At 48.6% G+C, this 17,535-nt stretch overlaps 2 protein-coding genes across 2 annotated transcripts; one reads left to right on the top strand and one right to left on the bottom strand.

Annotated features, from left to right (window-relative positions):
• Nucleotides 1-487: 487 nt before the first annotated feature.
• N7471_013415 (uncharacterized protein) lies at nucleotides 488-811 on the top strand (the record flags this gene model as incomplete). Its single annotated transcript, XM_057286134.1, has 1 exon — nucleotides 488-811. One exon carries the CDS (start codon nucleotides 488-490, stop codon nucleotides 809-811), a length of 324 nt encoding a protein of 107 aa, XP_057129459.1.
• A 3,857-nt stretch (nucleotides 812-4,668) lies between these two features.
• N7471_013414 (NACHT nucleoside triphosphatase) lies at nucleotides 4,669-9,177 on the bottom strand (the record flags this gene model as incomplete). Its single annotated transcript, XM_057286133.1, has 3 exons — nucleotides 4,669-7,165; nucleotides 7,221-8,064; nucleotides 8,154-9,177. The coding sequence occupies 3 exons, from the start codon at nucleotides 9,175-9,177 to the stop codon at nucleotides 4,669-4,671; spliced, it is 4,365 nt and encodes a 1,454-aa protein (XP_057129458.1).
• Nucleotides 9,178-17,535: the final 8,358 nt, after the last annotated feature.

Genomic DNA, 17,535 nt, shown 5'->3' with positions numbered 1-17,535 from the left:
AGCAGTTGGATTCTAAACCACAACCCACTAGGCTGGGTACGGATTCGTATTTTGGTCTAGTGGTTAAATCAACTAAAGCGAGGGGTCAGCGTAAATGAAATCATCCATCCATCCATCCATCCATCCATCCATACTGTACCATTATGAGCCTTGGGACGTGTAACACAGCAAATATCGATATTCATCCGCTTAACGTAGAGGAAATTTTGTAGGGCTCGCTCAGTCATGAGTCCCCTTAGTCGATGCCTATCTAGAACCTGTATCTTCTGGCATAACGGCAATGATCGCCAGATGTTCAACAGACTGAGACGCCGAACGTTTCCACTTGTTGAACTACCTGCTTCGCAAACCCTCGCTAACGTTTAAGGACACGGTGACTCTCAAATGGTCAAAATTCCTTTTTCTCTGTTATAAATAGAAGAAGCTGGAATCTCACGTCCTCAATCAGAATGAGACAATCTTTTTATTACTTTGCCGTGTACCCTATATGAAAGACCAAGTGATCGCGATTGTGCGCGAGATTGGCCGACAGCGAGCCATCAACAGATTCCATAGAACCTGCTATTCACTTCTTCAGGAACTGCGGACAAAGGTCTCCATCGCATCAGCCAATCTGCTTCTAGTATACCATTCAAATACAGCACCTACACCTGGGGGCTACTTTGCAGCTAAAGAGATGGCTAGTGAGCTTGAGGAGGCTGTGAAAGGGGTTCGAGAAGTCGAAGCGCAGGCTCTCGCAGCCTGGAAATCCATCTTGAATCTAGAACGGAGCAATTCAGTTCCAAGTCTTACATATCTTGGGGATAATTAGCAACGAGATTTCAGGCGTCAATAAATGTCCCAAGATTTGGTCGTACGGGCCAGAAAGAAGTCGGCATCTCATCCGCTGTGGATTTTCTCCGAGCCCACTCTTGCCCGAACGCAGTCAAGCTCTGACCGAATATACCCACGAGCGGACTTGAAGAGTCAGCCGGATATCATTTATTCTCCACATTTTTATTTTATTTGTTGTGTTGTCTATTGTGCTTTCCTTGAAAAAAAGAATTGCTGTGACCTCGTTCAGGGGAAGGGCAAAGTCAAAACTACCCAAAAGATGACATATCACCACAGGCCCCGACCGTGCTCTTACACGTATTGTTCCAACATAGTTTGGCCCGAATTTGACTTCGTTGAGCTCCACATTCACGCCAGTAGCTAGGTATAACATCATCTCATGCTTTCTACCGGATAGTATTCTTCGACGTCATGAACATTCACCTCGTGCTCATGAGTAGGGGCTTCACAGTGAAGCGTCAGCATGGAATGTTTGGCTAGTGGTTAACGAGTGAACATTTATGTCCCGCGTCACTCTGTAGTGTCACCACGGGGCAATAGTCGGAACTTTCCTGTCTTCTGATGAGGATAAACACCACAAAGTGATATATGAAACCTCTCGAGAACCGTCGCAACGATATTAGCAAGGTTCTCTCCAGAGTGGCTGCCTTCAATTTCAACGAACTCAATACAAGCTCGATATTGCTGGAAGGCAGAGGACATCCAGTGAGCATTAATGGCTAGCATTGGTAATGAATTCTGACTTGTCCAACCATCCAAAGATAGCGCAATTGAGGATGCTGAAGACATTAAGATTCGAAGCTCACTGTCAAGAGCAGCAAGCCGAAGACATAATCGGCGGGACACAGTATCCGCACTTGGTACGGAGTCCTGAAAGCCTGCAGACCTCAACATAGCCTTGAATGAAGGCTGTTCGACGCATGTAAACGGTTGGCAGGTTGATACAATCCAATTCAAGACAGCTTCTTCGAATGGGGGCTTCTTTTCCTTAGAAATCCATGAGCTTAACGGACCTTGGCACCCTGAATGGCCGTCCTGGAAGAGCTTGTGGGTTTGCTGCAGGTGCAGTTTCAACGCTGTGGTTGAAGATCGCAGTTTCGATGCAAATCGAAAGAATCGGCAGGTGGATGGCGACACAATACACAGGTGTTTAAGCTCGGACCGCTCCTTATTTCCTAATCTCCAGGTACCAGATTCAGGTGTACTAAGGTAGTGTTTCCAAACCCAGCTCCGCTCTTTCGACCTAGTCTCATCTTTCTGCTTGATTTCGATCCTCTCTACCTCGCATTCGACCTGAGATATTGATTGCGAAGGACGTATATCCGTATCAAGATTCGACAAACTCATAGGACATTGCTGGGAGCCGTAGGAGAGGTTGAAATCGGAGGAGTCGGCGACTTAAGGGCGGACCGGACCGCCATCTTCTTTCGGGGAGGCGGAAGTGGTATATCCTCTGCAAGGAGGCCATATTCATTAAGCGCCGCATAATTGCGTTTATTCTTCCTAGTATTAGGACAGTCAAATGTTGTAGCAAGTGGAGAAGTCATCTGTAACGTTATATTACAGTAGATTTCGAAAACGGCTTCCCCTTAGAACACTCACGGCTTGTTCCTCGGCCCGTACCCGAAACCACACTAGTTCGAATTTGGATTTGGTATTGTCATCCTTGGCTCACAATGCATGTTAGCTTACCACTAGTCCTAATTTAGGCTAGTGTGGTTCCGGGTACGGGCCGAGAAACAAGCCGTGAGTGTTCTAAGGGGAAGCCGTTTTCGAAATCTACTGTAGTATTTCAAGCTTGTGTCTTGATCGATCGCTTACCCTCGGGCACCCTGAAGTGACGGTTTGCAGTAGCTTTTGAACCCGATTTGGATGTTGTTCTTGGTAAAAGCACGTATACGAAAAGACACGTTCTTGTGGAGTCTCCGCTAACCCGATTAGACTATCCATCTACTCTTCATTAAATGCAATGTGCAACTATTCATATTATGACTCTATATTGATATATTACGTGTATCTCAGTACGATCTATGGGCTAGTATAATTTGAAGCAAAACAGACCACATATAAGATTATCGATTTGTGGAGTAACCTTAGGAGTCGAATAATATATATTTGGATGCAGGTTTTGAACGAAAATTGCATCTATTGATACTGCCCTACAGCTTCTTAATCTTAAGGCCAGATTGCCCAATTTTGATATCAGACTGAATCTAGCCTACTTATCTCTGTATCCAACTATTAGTTAACTAATTATTAGACTACCTGTATGAGGTGTTGATTGCTGGCTATCGTTTTGAACAACAGGCGTGATTGACCGCCTTCCCAATGAAGCTTTAGAACAAAAAAGTTCGCGAACTTCGAATCGAATTCGAATCGGTCTTGAATTCGAATTCGTACGAATCGTTATGTTCAATATTAGTTCGAATCCAATCGAATTTGCCAAAAGTTGGATTCGATTCGATTCGTGCGGAGCGGTAACGGAAATTAAGTCCGAATAACGCTAATCCATGCTAGCTCACCGCTTCATAAATCCAGCAGAACCGTCACCGAATTGCTACGGATGAGTCAGCGTTATAGTATGTACTGTTATATTACATCGAACCCCCAGATTTGGCGATCTGGCAAGTCGCTCGCTAGCTCTTTTTCTTTCCCCCCATTATTCCCCTATGCAGCGCAACCGCTAGCCATAATATAGAAGGTTGTGCTTAGGCCGTAGGGAGCTAAACCTGTTTGGAAAAGATTTTATCTACAGTAGTTCCCGAAACTGGTGTCACCACTTGTACTCTTTGATTCTTTCTCAAACCCTAACTGCCAAGACAAACTAGTCTATATTGGGAGTGTTTCCGGAGTACCCCTGTCAGTGGAGCCTGTATTGTTTCTTACGCATGGTAACCGGGACACTGCGGAATGTATTCGCTTTTATCGTCCCTTGGTACGCGCAAATCTTTAATTCACCACGATTGGTCACACCAGGATGGCGCCTGTCCTAGCCCTTCAAGGCACGAGCTTATCCACTTCCACCGTCTTGCCAAGCATCAAATACGTGTGCTGTTGCTGAGCTGCTTAAGAGTTCTAATACCGAGCCAACACAACTAGTACAGTTTCTCCTGCGCACGCGGTAGTAGGCGAGCAGGCAGCGCTTATTACGGCGCCTACAGGTGGTCTAATGCGCACTTATCATAACAAACTTCTACAGTCCCATTACTTGGTAGCGTATTAGCATGGTCTTCGGCGAGTCGAGTCTTAGTCTCCATCATCTACACCTATAGCTTATCAGCCCCTCCCATCGGCCCTGGTTCATTTACGTTACAGATTAACACTACCGACAAGAAGCTCAAGATTGCCCCACGATGGACATGAGAGGTGCTTCTTATTTTGTCAACTCTCCTAACGGATTTCCCTCGGCGCTGCATGACTCATCTTTAGTGGCCTTTTGTTTGGGACTACCAATATCCATATCTCATCCAAAAGACTGTTCATTATCAGTAAGGTATTGCAGAGGGATAATGTGTGATTGAATCCGTTTATCCAATTAGAACACCGTTTCATAGGCGGACTTGTGGTCTTGCCGACTGCGTTTGACGATCGCACAGGGAGAGAGTAACAGCAAGTTCCGGCTCGCTCGTGGATCTCAACGTTGGTATTTTTCCTTATACATGTGGGATTATGTCATTCGATCTGGATTCAATAGAAAACCGCTACCAAGATGGATCAATCTTCTGGGGTTGTTGTGATTTTACCTAGCCACACCTAGAATCTGCGAAGTGATAAGATTGATGAGGCCTGAAGCTAGACAAACTGTGGATAGCATGTTGTAGGATATTTGACGAGTCATTGAGTGTGACCAGAAGATTCAAAGCCAATCAGACGAATTTTCTTCGCCGGGTTGGTTAGAAACCTAGAGCCGGACCGCTTTGAGGACAGTGGAATAGCGCCCATTATTTGGAGCATTTGGACAATCTCTTGGCGGCTACTAGCTGAGGCGGCCTGGAGAGCGTTGCCGTACTCGCCACCCTGCGCGTTGATATCCGCTCCTTTGCCTACAAGAAGTTTAACAATCTCTTGACGGCCTCCAGCTGAGGCGGCCTGGAGGGCGTTGCCGTAGTAGCCGCCCTGCGCGTTGAGATCCGCTCCTTTGTCTACAAGAAGTTTGACAGTCTCTTGATGGCCGCCAATGGAGGCGGCCTGGAGGGCGTTGCCGTAGTGGCCGCATTGCGCGTTGATGTGCGCTCCTTTGCCTACAAGAAGCTTGACAATCTCTTGATGGCCTCCAACTGAGGCGGCCTGGAGGGCGTTGCCGTAGTAGTCGCCCTGCGCGTTGATATCTGCTCCTTTGCCTATAAGAAGTTCCACAATCTGTTGATGGCCTCTAGTGGAGGCGGCATAGAGAGCGTTACTGGACTCGCCGCCCTGCGCGTTGATGTGCGCTCCTTTGCCTACAAGAATCTCTTGATGGCCTCCAACTGAGGCGGCCTGGAGGGCGTTGCCGTAGTAGCCGCCCTGCGCGTTGATGTGCGCTTCTTTGTCTAAAAGAAGCCTGACAACCTCTTGATGGCCTCTAGTGGAGGCGGCATAGAGAGCGTTACTGGACTCGCTGCCCTGCGCGTTGATGTGCGCTCCTTTGCCTATAAGAAGTTCCACAATCTCTTTATGGCCTCTAGTGGAGGCGCTCTGGAGAGCGTTGCCGTACCAGCCGCCCTGCGCGTTGACATCCGCTCCTTTGTCCAAAAGAAGCTTGATAATCTCTTGATTGCCTCTAGTGGAGGCGCCCTGGAGGGCGTTGCCGTACTCGCCGCCCTGCGCGTTGATATCCGCTCCTTTGCCTATAAGAAGTTTGATAATCTCTTGATTGCCTCCAGCTGAGGCGGCCTGGAGAGCGTTGCTGTACCAGCCGCCCTGCGCGTTGATATCCGCTCCTTTGTCTAAAAGAAGCTTGATAATCTCTTGATGGCCTCTAGCTGAGGCGGCCTGGAGAGCGTTGCCGAACTCGCCGCCCTGCGCGTTGATATCTGCTCCTTTGCCTATAAGAAGTTCCACAATCTCTTGATTGCCTCCAGCTGAGGCGGCCTGGAGAGCGTTGCCGTACTCGCCGCCCTGCGCGTTGATATCCACTCCTTTGTCTAAAAGAAGCTTGATAATCTCTTGATGGCCTCTGTAGGAAGCGGCCTGGAGAGGGTTGCCGTAGTAGCCGCCCTGCGCGTTGACATCCGCTCCTTTGCCTACAATAAGTTTGATAATCTCTTCATAGCCGTCAATGGAGGCGGCCTGGAGAGCGTTGCCGTACTTGCCGCCCTGCGTGTTAATGTGCGCTCCTTTGTCCAAAAGAAGTTTGATAATGTCTTGATTGCCTTCAGTGGAGGCGGCCTGGAGAGCGTTGCCGTAGTAGCCGCCCTGCGCGTTGACATTCGCTCCTTTGTGTAAAAGAAGCATGACAATCTGTTGATGGCCTCTGTAGGAAGCGGCCTGGAGGGCGTTGCCGTAGTAGCCGCCCTGCGCGTTAATGTGCGCTCCTTTGTCCAAAAGAAGTTCGATAATCTCTTGATGGCCTTCAGTTGAGGCGGCCTGGAGAGCGTTGCCGTAGTAGCCGCCCTGCGCGTTGACATCCGCTCCCTGGCTAACAAGATGTCGTGCTGGGGCTACGAGCCCAACAAAGCAAGCATAGTAAAGCCTAGGACCTCTCGGACGAAAGATGTCATAGACCGAACGATTATCAACCTGATTTAAATCAGTCCATCGTTGGAATGTTGCTTTATTTTCTAGGAACCTGAGTATCATTTGAACTATCTCCTCGGAAGCCTGAGCGGACCAAGCATGGCCTGTCAGAAGTTCCGCCGCAGACCTTGCCATTGGAAAATCATGCTCGTTGCTACCGGTGATGTCCGTGAGATAAGTTAAGCAGGTCTTCGCTATGGAAATGCTGGCAGTCGTAATCTCGAAATTATTCTCTCCGAGAAGGTACTCTTTGACGGAAAAGTGGGCAAGATGTAGTTCTTTACCGGTACCATGAACGACTGTCACTAAGCTGTGACAGTAATCCAGAATATCATTGTCGCAAAACAGTCGACGCTTGGTGTCAAACCCTCTCGACTTATTCTCGATCTGCGTCGCTATTACTTCTCTAGCCTCGGATAGCTTGAGTGGTCGCTTGGAGTGCACTAGGAATTGCAGGAGGCGTATCGCGTCGTTTTTTAGCTCCTTCGGTATGCTTGCAATTATGCACCGATATGTCTCATTTAGATTCAGCGGTAAGGATACGAGAGCCTCCTCCATAGAAGCTTCGTGACGACATCGAGCTAGACTGTCCAATTGACAGAACGCCCACCTAAACCTAAGCAGGGCGTCAGCAAACCATCAGCATATTAATCAAAGTTGTAATATCTCACATCCCATCAGCCCCGTCACCAACCTTCCTTCGGATCCCCTCAAGTAGATCTTGGGACAAAGGCTTCTCTACAAAATCACGCCGTTGAGCAAGTTGTGCTGTAACCCAAGATCGGATATCAGAGTTGACAGCTTGCTTATCCAATATTAGGCAGCTTTGCTCTCCTATTGAAGGGGGAATGTAGCGCAGAAACTCGGATTCAGGCCGACTGGTATAAAGCAGTTGGATATGGACCAACGATGGCCTAGACATCATATCCTTGATCCACAGGAGGACATTATCCTTTGTTTTCGATTCATCCAATGCGTCTAGAACGATAGAGACCTTTCTCTGTACTGCGAGCATCTTGAAAACAATATCTGATAACGTACTTGTCGCAGGTTGGCCGCCGCCACTCTGGTGTGCTTGAAATAATGTATCAAGATAAATGGCAGAACCGACCCCGCCTTGGTAAAGTTGGAAAGCAAGCGACCGCAACATGCCATCCAATGTCTGCTTTGTGGAGTCGCTAAAGTCAAAGAAGAAGCTAAGGATTAGACCGTGTTTTCCCTTCGCGAGATGATCAAGCACAGTCGCACTAAGAACCGTCTTTCCACATCCCGCAAGCCCGTGCAACCATAATTGTCGACGCGACCCCGAGTGCCACGACTCGAAGACCGGGTTTTCCAGGAGCCACACGCCTGTCCCCTCATGGCGGAGCGTCTTCGCGTGGTTGGCATTCGTAGACGGATCCGGGGGACAAAGCCAGCCCCTGATCTTATCGGTACGAAGATCAGTCCTGATGGAATCAGTTGCAGCTTTCGTTGCAGTTGTCGTTTGCTGCACGCCAGCAATCTGTTGTTGGACTACTCGCAGTCACGACGTATGTCAATCTAAAATGTAATTCGGTCTCGTGCATTTGCTAGCCTATCTAGTGACCGAAATAAGAACTAACCTGACTGAAGCACTTCCAGTGCCCTCTTGGTCTCTTTGACCTCCGCAGCCGGCACGTAGGTCAGAAGTTCTTTTGTATATGCAGCGGCGGTCGCCGAGGCGTAGCGTTGCCATCGATCATTTTTGTGAGAATCGGCGTAGTCGCAGATACCTCGGATCACAAGACAGGGAAAGTGGTTCATCAGGCCAGCCGCTTCCATCTCAAAGCAGATGCAATCCTCGCCGAGGTCAGCGATAATCCGATCGCGAGCGGCGGCGTCTTTGACGAGTGTGTTGCCGGATACAATGGTCCCATAGTGGATATCCGGGTCTGTAGTGTCTCGAGTATCGCGTTGAACCTCATCAGCCGCGTCACACCCCTGACAGTCGGGGCCGGGGATGTGGTCGTATGGAGATTTGAAGAGGCGGTCGTTGTCAAAGCCCTGGTGAATATAGCCAGGCTTTCGCTTGGATATCTTGCCCATCTTCGGGTTCTTCTCCAGCATTTCTTGAAGGAAGCAGGGAACCTTGGAGGTTTTTCGCTCGTGGTAGGCCTGGATTCCGCCAAGCGCATTGAGGAGGACTGTCGGAGGCCGTCCGAGGAAGCCTTTGCGCTCACGCTTGTCACCAGGCTTTGCCTTGATCAAGTCGTACTGGCAGACCCCACCCATGGTCCCACTGGGCTGGCTCACGACAACGTCACCTAGCCGGATATCGTGGTCCTTGTCCGGTCGAGCGATGCCGCCGCCTATGCCGACCATAAGACCTACACGGATGGATGGCAAAGAGGCAAGCAGGCCCGAGGCCGTGGTCGCAGCCGAGGTGGTTCCGTAGACTCCAGAAGCCAAAGAGGCAATGACGATGTTGTGGTCTCCCACACGACCCCACGTATAAACGTTCGTATCGGCTTGATTTCTAGTAAAACCGGTTGGAGCTGCATGTTCCTCGTCGAGCATCGCTTCTGCAGCGGCCCGCTCGATGGGAAGAGCAGCGATCCAGGCGATTTGATAGGACTCAGGGCTGTCGAGGGCATTGTGGGATGACATTATTCGGAAGGAAGCGCACTAGACTGCCAGATAGGCGGGTGGAAGGATAGGGTTGTGCGTTTCGCCTCTGTCCTAGGGGAAACTGGAGTTCAGTCACACGAGAAGAGACGGAGACGTGGCTGCGTCGTACTCTTTATCACTGTCAGTCCAAAGGCACAACCCTTTCAATTGCAAAATAGCACTAACGTTGTCAAAGGTCCGATTCACTCACAAGATAATATTGGAGAGACACCAGGAAGCAGTAGGAGAATCAATAGGTTTGCACTTATCTCGAAGATGGAAGAGGTGCGGTAGCATAGTAGATAAAATCTATAGCCCTCTCAGGCCCCAATACGCAATATTGTGCAAGGCACGTATCACAGCCGCAGGGCGGCAAGAGACAACATGCTATTGGCGGCAGCAGGTTATCCCTCAAATAGAAGGTGGGGCGTGCCGTTCCGAACACTCGAAAGCACCGTTCCTGTCCATACAGACCATCCAACTGCCCGTACGTTAGTTTCATGTTGCCGCTTAACATGATCAAAGATGCATTTCTAAGACAGCCGTTTTCCACCAACGAGTCCCTATTGCTTAGAGAGGGGGAAAAAAAGCTAGGCCTGGAGAGATTGCTTGGTAAAATAAGCCATTCTTCGGATGGTTATCCAGTGGTTGGAGATCGAAGGGAACTGACATCTTTCCATTGTCGAGGCCCACTCCAGCTCTTGATATTTGACTTGTTTGCATTTATATGGAAAATTCTAGCGACTCGATACAATACTGAGACACGAGGTACAATCACTTAGCGTGAAGTACCGTATAGGTAATCTAACAGGAATATTGATACTCCGGGTCTATTCCTAATACAGTATAGTATATCTTGGCATTAGGGTTCGGGAAACAATCGAAGAGTGTAGGTGGTGACACCAGTTTCGGGAAGTACTGTATCTCGCGGCTAGACTGCGACATTGCCCGTCCACGGTGGGCGGTGGGCAATTTGGATTTTCGAGTGCCCGTCCACAACGCCCACCGCCCACGGGCATGCCCATTGCGGGCATGCCCACTATGCCCACCATTATATGAAGTTGTCTTAAATATATATAAAAATTAGTTATATAGTAAATTATACTATATATATTTATATATATCTTATTAAAAATTCGGAATTATTAGTGTAAGTATATAAAATATACAAATTTAGTTGAAATATTTTGAAATCTGTCAATAAAAGTCACGTGTTAAGCTAATTTTGCTTACTAAAATCGCCCACGGGCGCCCACGGTGGTCATTGCCCGTGGGCGTATAAGGTGGTGCCCGTCCATGGGCATATCTATAGTGCCCATTGCCCGCTTACATAAGGCCCATGGGCAAGTCGCAGTCTACTCGCGGCACTTTGCTATGTACTGCGCGGCTCATTTTCGTAGACGTACTCTGGTTCTCCCAAGTACACACACACACACACACAATTTATTAACGCCCGGCGGCTAAGCCGAAAGGGCAACTATCTCTGATCTACTATACACGTCATAATATATATAGTACTGTGTCTCCTCAGAGCCCATACATAAAGCCTTGCAATATATGTCATCTCAGATGTCCGTATCGCAGCGGATCCTCGTGGGTTAGTAATTTTGTTAGTAGGCTGGCTTGAAGGCGCTTCTCCAAGTGTTCAACATCCTATTTTCGGCAGTTGAAGCGCGTCTACCGTCTGTAACACGAGGTGGTTGGTGGGTTAGATCGGCGAAAGGGGGGGTGATTTATGTTCGTCGGCGTGGTTAGGTGGCCTCGAGTCGGCCCGTGGCGATGGCGAATCGTATTGAGGCCCGTACCGCCTCTAAGTTCGGCGTCCACTTCTGATCATCGGAAGGCGACTTTCCTCCTAGGAAGAAGGATATATTTCCTCGGTGGGTGTTGGTACATTGTAGTAGTTCCGTCCGGTGCGCCGTCCATTTTTGACATCGAAATAGGAAGTGCTCCACGGTCTCTCTCGCTTGTCCACACGCACACTGGTCCGTGTCTGCTACGTTGATTCGATAGAGATATCCATTGAGTCTTGCCATGCCGGTTCGGAGTTGAGCCAGCACGCTCGCTTCTTTCCACAATAATCGGTCATACAGCTGCCGGGTGTGTTTGCCTGGGAGTGCTGCATCAACTCGTTTTGCGTGTCTCCCTACGTTCACTGGCAGGTCATTGCTGGGGACTGCTTGGGACCGTGCGATATTCAGTGTTGTTGACTTCATTCTCGGGACGCGTTCTTGCGGGAGAGCATCTTCTTGTGTCGCGGCTCTGGCCTGTTCTTTAGCCAGACCCCGCAGTTTATTGTCTTCGCTCGTTGAGATCCACCTGATATTGATCTGGTTTCCATTTCTCCGTAGCTTTCTCATCAACTTGAACACTTGGCAGACGAATTCCTGGCCTGACTGTTGTCGAGGATTCCTTAGTGTCAGAGCCGCCGCTTTGTTGCTCGTGAGCAGCGTAATCCTGTAATCTTTCAGTCCAACTACCATGTTCAATGCATGTGCCATCGCTGCTAGCTCCGCAGAGAACGGATTTTGCTCTGCTCTTGCACCTAATGTGACGAAAAGGGTCTTCAGTTTCAGTTTTCGATACCGAGGTGGCTGCCTCTCGATCGCCACCCCAAATCCGACCAGCTCGTTCCGTGCTGAACTGCTGGTTGCGATCTGCATTAACCCGCCTGGTACGGTCGGTGACTGCGGAGTTGCTTCAACGCCAGCCTGTACGCGTACTTCCCATGGTGCCAATGTGAACGGATTGATGGTTTCCAGTGTTTCCATCTCAATGTTCTTCAGCGCGTCTGCTACTTGATACAGCGGCGAACGATGGTATCTTCTGAATTTCTTGATCCGTGCTGTATTCCTGCGGAGAGGGTTGGTTTCTGGCAGGGTATGTATGTCCGTCCACATCTTCACGGCTCGTCTCCAGAAACGGTGTTGAACAGTGGCAAGGTGGGCCTCCGCCTCTGCTACACTGGTCGCAACTGTGAGGAATGTTCCTACAATCGCCTGCGCTCCTACCCTTTGGACGCGGTTGATCGGCCCCATGGCCTTATCCTTGCATGCGTGCATCCAGACATTGGACGCGTAGTCCACGACCGGCGCCACCGTCGATGTAAATAGCTGCCGCGCTGTCGCTGGGGATAAACCCCGAAGTCGTCGAAGCTCCATCGCGGCCTCCAGGCCCTTGGATGCTGCCCTCGCAATATGTTCCTTGTACTTGAGCTTCGTGTCCATGAGGACGCCCAAGATCTTGACACGGTCCTTGGGCTCAACGGTTTGTCCCTTGATAGTGAAAGGTCCCTGATCCAATTTGTAAGCCTTGGGAGCAAAGTGTATGATGGCTGTTTTGTCTGCTTCAAAAGTCGCTCCGCTCCTTTTCTCCCAGTCGAGCGCTTGATTGATAATTGCTTCAATGCCTTCCCGGTTGCTCTGGGCGGTTCTCCCAAGTACAGTCAGTAGCGAAAACAGCTTCTACCCTGGACAAGCACATTCTATTGCCAGGCCCCACTGACAAGTCGCTAGTGCTGATTTTTTATTCACCACGTATGAATATACTGCCTTGCCAAGGTACTGCATGGTATTTGCCTGTATATTAACTGTCACATATTACAGCGCTTAGTAAGTAGCTCGTTCCCTGATAGCGGCACATTGGGGTTTGTGATGGCTCAACCCCACAGCCAATAGCAGTTTGTCTCTTGCCGCCCCCGTCTTTGGCTTCGGGTCTAGCATCAGACTTTGCTTTGGGGGCCGAGAGGGGTTCCTGACTCTCATTACATGGCACTCTTCTCAGCCCATAACTGCTAACATCTGCCATTTCAAAACTCACTGCTTCATTCTAAGCGAGATTCTATCCGGAAATGGACCAGGCCCTCAAAATGCCTTGTTTTCCAGTAGAAATGTTTCAGATCGGTTGGATATGCGCCCTACCGGTCGAGGTTGCCGCAGCCACGGCGATGCTGGATGACAACTTTGGCATTCTCGATGAGCAACACCCAAGTGACTCAAACACCTACACATTAGGCCGAATTGGTAAACACTACGTCGTGATCGCCTGCCTCCCGGGCGGCCAATATGGAACTACGTCGGCCACAGCTGTCGCAATCAACATGATTCGTACATTCTCGAAATCGCTCCGTATTGGGCTGATGGTCGGTGTTGGTGGTGGAATCCCGTCGGCTACTCATGATATCCGGCTTGGCGATATCGTGATTAGCTGCCCAGAGAACGGATGTGGGGGCGTGATTCAATATGATATAGGGAAGGTTGTGGCCGGAGGGAGATTCCACCGCACCGGCTCTTTAAACAGCCCTCCGAGGGCCCTGCTTGCAGCCGTCAACTTGACGAGGGCCGCTGAGCTCACGGATGATCCTCAGTACCCTAAGTATCTTCTTAAGGCGATGGGGAGAACCGCACGCACTCGAAAAACTTTCGAACGACCACAAGAGGACCGACTGTTTAAATTTGAACACAATCATCCTGCGGCTGCGAGCACGTGTGATGGATGTCTAGTGGAGTGGGAAGAGACACGTAGTCAGCGTGAGACTCGTGACCCACAAGCCCACTATGGCATTATCGCGTCTGGAAATGCGGTTATTAAGGATGGACTCACACGCGAGCAGATCAGGCTAGACACTGGGGCATTATGCCTTGAGATGGAGGCAGCCGGCTTGATGGTGGACTTCCCTTGTATTGTCATCCGTGGTGTTTGTGATTACGCCGATGAGCACAAGAACAATCAGTGGCAAGGATATGCAGCCTTAGCAGCAGCATCATACGCGAAGGAGCTACTAGGATACGTTCCTATTGGCCATGTGTCGCAAGAGAACTTGGTCGTCGACGTCTGCGGTATGTATGATCTATAGCTACTTTTTATTCAATATATTACTCACACCGTACTACACAGAAGTGATAAAGGAAGAAATAAAGGGCATCAACCAACACCTACACCGTGTCTATGATCGACAAGAACAATATTATAATGAAAAAAAAGAAAATGCACTCATAGATAAGCAGCAGCAGTGTCACACATTTTTCAGTGTCGTGAATTACGAGGAGCAAAAAAACATCAATCCACGAAGAGTGAGAGGAACGTGTCAGTGGGCCCTACAGAGTCCTGAATATATCCGCTGGAGGGAGAGCAACTGTAATGATCTTCTCTGGGTGTCAGCTGATCCAGGCTGCGGGAAGTCTGTGCTGGCCAGATCAATCATCGATGAATTCTATGAAGCTCCCAAAGCAGATATCTCAATATGTTACTTTTTCTTTAAAGAGAACGGGGGAGATAATCAGGTTGCCACAGGACTATGCTCAGCTCTCCATCAGCTTTTCAGCCAGCGACCAGATCTATTGATATATGCTATAGAGTCCTGGGAAAAGAATACGCAGACACTCCGAGAAAATCTTGATGAGCTTTGGGAAATTTTCCTAACGGCAACATCAGCTAACCCATCACACCAAACGATCTGCGTATTTGATGCGCTTGATGAATGCCGTGAGGATGATCAGGTGCGATTGATTGATAAGATCCAGTCTTTTCGCTCTCGGCCGTCAACACAATCTTGGTTGAAAGTCCTAGTGACTAGTCGTCCCTACAAGAATATCCAGAATCACTTTCGAACAATCACGGAACCCTTTCGCCATCTACACCTAAACGGGGAGGAAGAAAACAATCAAATCCGCAAGGAAATTGATGTTGTCGTGAAGATTCGAATAAAGGAGCTGGTTGAAACCACAGCATTGTCATGGAAGGTACAGCAGCGACTGGAGCAACACTTTTTGCAAATAGAACACCGGACCTATCTTTGGCTGGATCTAGTCATTAAAGATATTCGATCCACACTTGAAGTTAGCCCATGGCCTGCAGAAGAACCCATCCCAACGATACCTCGTTCAGTTGATGAAGCATACGAAAAGATTCTTAGTCGAGTCCCGCATGCTCATATCAATACCGTGCAACAGATTTTTCAAATCATTGTTGCCGCTCGGCGGCCCCTGACAATACGGGAAATGGCCGAAATGCTAGAACTGGTTCGGAACCGAGAACTAGAAACTGGGGCACAGGTGAAAATAGACCCAAATGACTTGGAACAGAGCCTACCAGGCTTATGTGGCCTATTTATTTTCATCAACAATTCTAAAATCTACTTGATTCATCAGACAGCAAGGGAGTTCCTTATCTCAAAGGGGAATAAACGACCAGAGCGCACAGAATTCCGGCAATACTTAGATCTCCAAAAGGCCCACCTATTTCTTTCAAAAGAATTGATGGCCTACCTAGACCGGAGAAATCTAACCGAGGAAAAAGAATCCCCTGTGAAAAGAAAGGCGCTGCTAGAATATGCCGCAACCTATTGGGTTGAACATGTGCGTGAGGCAAGAAGCTTGCCTATTGAAGTTCTCCAACGGGCGACAAATCTGTGTAAAAAGAGTCAGGTCAATATGTGGGCTCGATTTGCAGAACCGCAAAAGTCGCACTTGCGCATGCTGTTTTATCATGAGAAACTGCCAGTCTTTTGGGCAACGAGGTGGGGATTGGAACAAGTTGCGAATATGCTTTTAAGGGATCCAGAGTTTAATATCACCGACGTCTTGCACGAAGCCGCAGCAGACCCACTCATAGGAGACACAGTCATGCGTCTCCTACTTGATCAAAGAGGAGACGAAGTTATTATAACTGAAGAGGTAATCCAAAGATCGGTTCAGAATCGGGCAAAGGGGCTTCCGATTATGGAACTTTTCCTAGGTCGAAGAAAACACGAAATTAGGATCACCGAGGAAATATTGCGAAAAGCTGCAAAAAACACAGAAAGCGGGTTCTCCATCATTAAACTTCTTTTGGATCAACAAAAAAACGCAATCAAGATCACGAGTACGGTGATGGAATCAGCCGCGGGGAACACGCGTGATGGTGCAGACATCATCAAATACCTCCTAGATCGAGAAGGAGTTGAACCGAAAATTACACCGAGAGTTATCCGAGCGACCTTGGCGAATGATCCCCCAGAAAGGGAAATGATATTACAGCTCCTACGTTCAAGGAGTTACAAATTTACTTATATGATCAAAAAAACGATACCGCTATCTCAAGGTCGTCAGCGATGCCGCGCGAATAGTGCTAGCAAATGGGACAGATTGATGGGCCAGTACAAAGTTTCAAAGAGGAAATGGAATTGAAATACTGTAAATGTGAAATGTACTGTTGATTGATCTTCCCGTGTGGTCACATTTTCATGCTCATGGCATTTATTATCCCGAACATAAGACATTTACGCGCTAATCACTTGAACGTCACCGCTTCCTAACTTTAGCGGAGTTTTGGTGGCCAGTCAACCTAAAGTCCAATTAGTCATTGCCTTGAGACCATACTGTACTCGAACGTTGAGTTCTCTTCAAGGTATGGCAAATAGTGGCTTGGCGGCGGGGCCGCAGAATAGAAACGCAATGCGTGGGATGGAAGCTGATTTCGCTACCGACTGTAACGTGGGCATTATAAGGACCGCGATAACTTTGGGAGATGAACCCGCGTCACCCCGATGGTGTGTCTGACTTTACGGAACGCGAACCATGGGAACACAAGTCGGATTCGCTCCATCTCCTGACTTTTGTGCTAGCACCTACACAGCGCTATCTACCTTAGGCCCCCTCCGCGTCAAGTGTGGTGACCATGACATCGAATCCATAACCCCATTGATTCCCCAAGTTCTGTGAGTCGCAAATCAGGGAACCCTCGATGATGACCCGTTATGTACTTTGTGGAGTTAGGAGTGACATCCAATAATCCGGAGGCGTCACAGAACACAGCGCCATATGGCTGCTCTCGAGTAAAAGGCTAGAAACAGGTCTTCTACGAAAGACGCGATTGGTATCACCTGGTATATCTACTTCAACGATGACTCATCTCAGTGGATCGTGATATCTGACTTTTAAAGGTAATTTCAGGAAGTAATAGTGATGATTGGGGTTGAATATGAAAAAGTAAGTACATGTAACTTGCTTTGGATCTTCTATCCCACCCGGGGAATTAGTATGTATTGAGCGCGGATCTTGAATTTTATATAACTGCTAACTGAGAACTAGACTAGTCATGTACAAAGGATGCAGCCCAGGCCGTCATGCAGATTGATACATGTTAGGATAAGTGGGGTAGTTAACCCTTGGCAGATTAATTACCTCTGGGCAGCTGGCTCTGTGGGTGTCTTTATACTTATAATTATGGCAATCACACAACCCGCATTTTTTTCGCAATCCCATTCGATACAGTAACACCTATGAATTAACTCAACATTACTGCTCGGTCTTTCGGAGTTTAGTCCAGTGGCTCGACAGGAGGTGTTAGAGCGGCCAAAACTCCGCGGGGGCAAGGAGA

This window comes from Penicillium samsonianum, assembly GCF_028829775.1.
Source record: "Penicillium samsonianum strain IBT 33392 chromosome Unknown utg000009l_segment0_segment0, whole genome shotgun sequence".
Lineage (NCBI taxonomy): Eukaryota > Fungi > Ascomycota > Eurotiomycetes > Eurotiales > Aspergillaceae > Penicillium > Penicillium samsonianum.
This window is presented reverse-complemented; position numbering and strand designations above follow the sequence as displayed.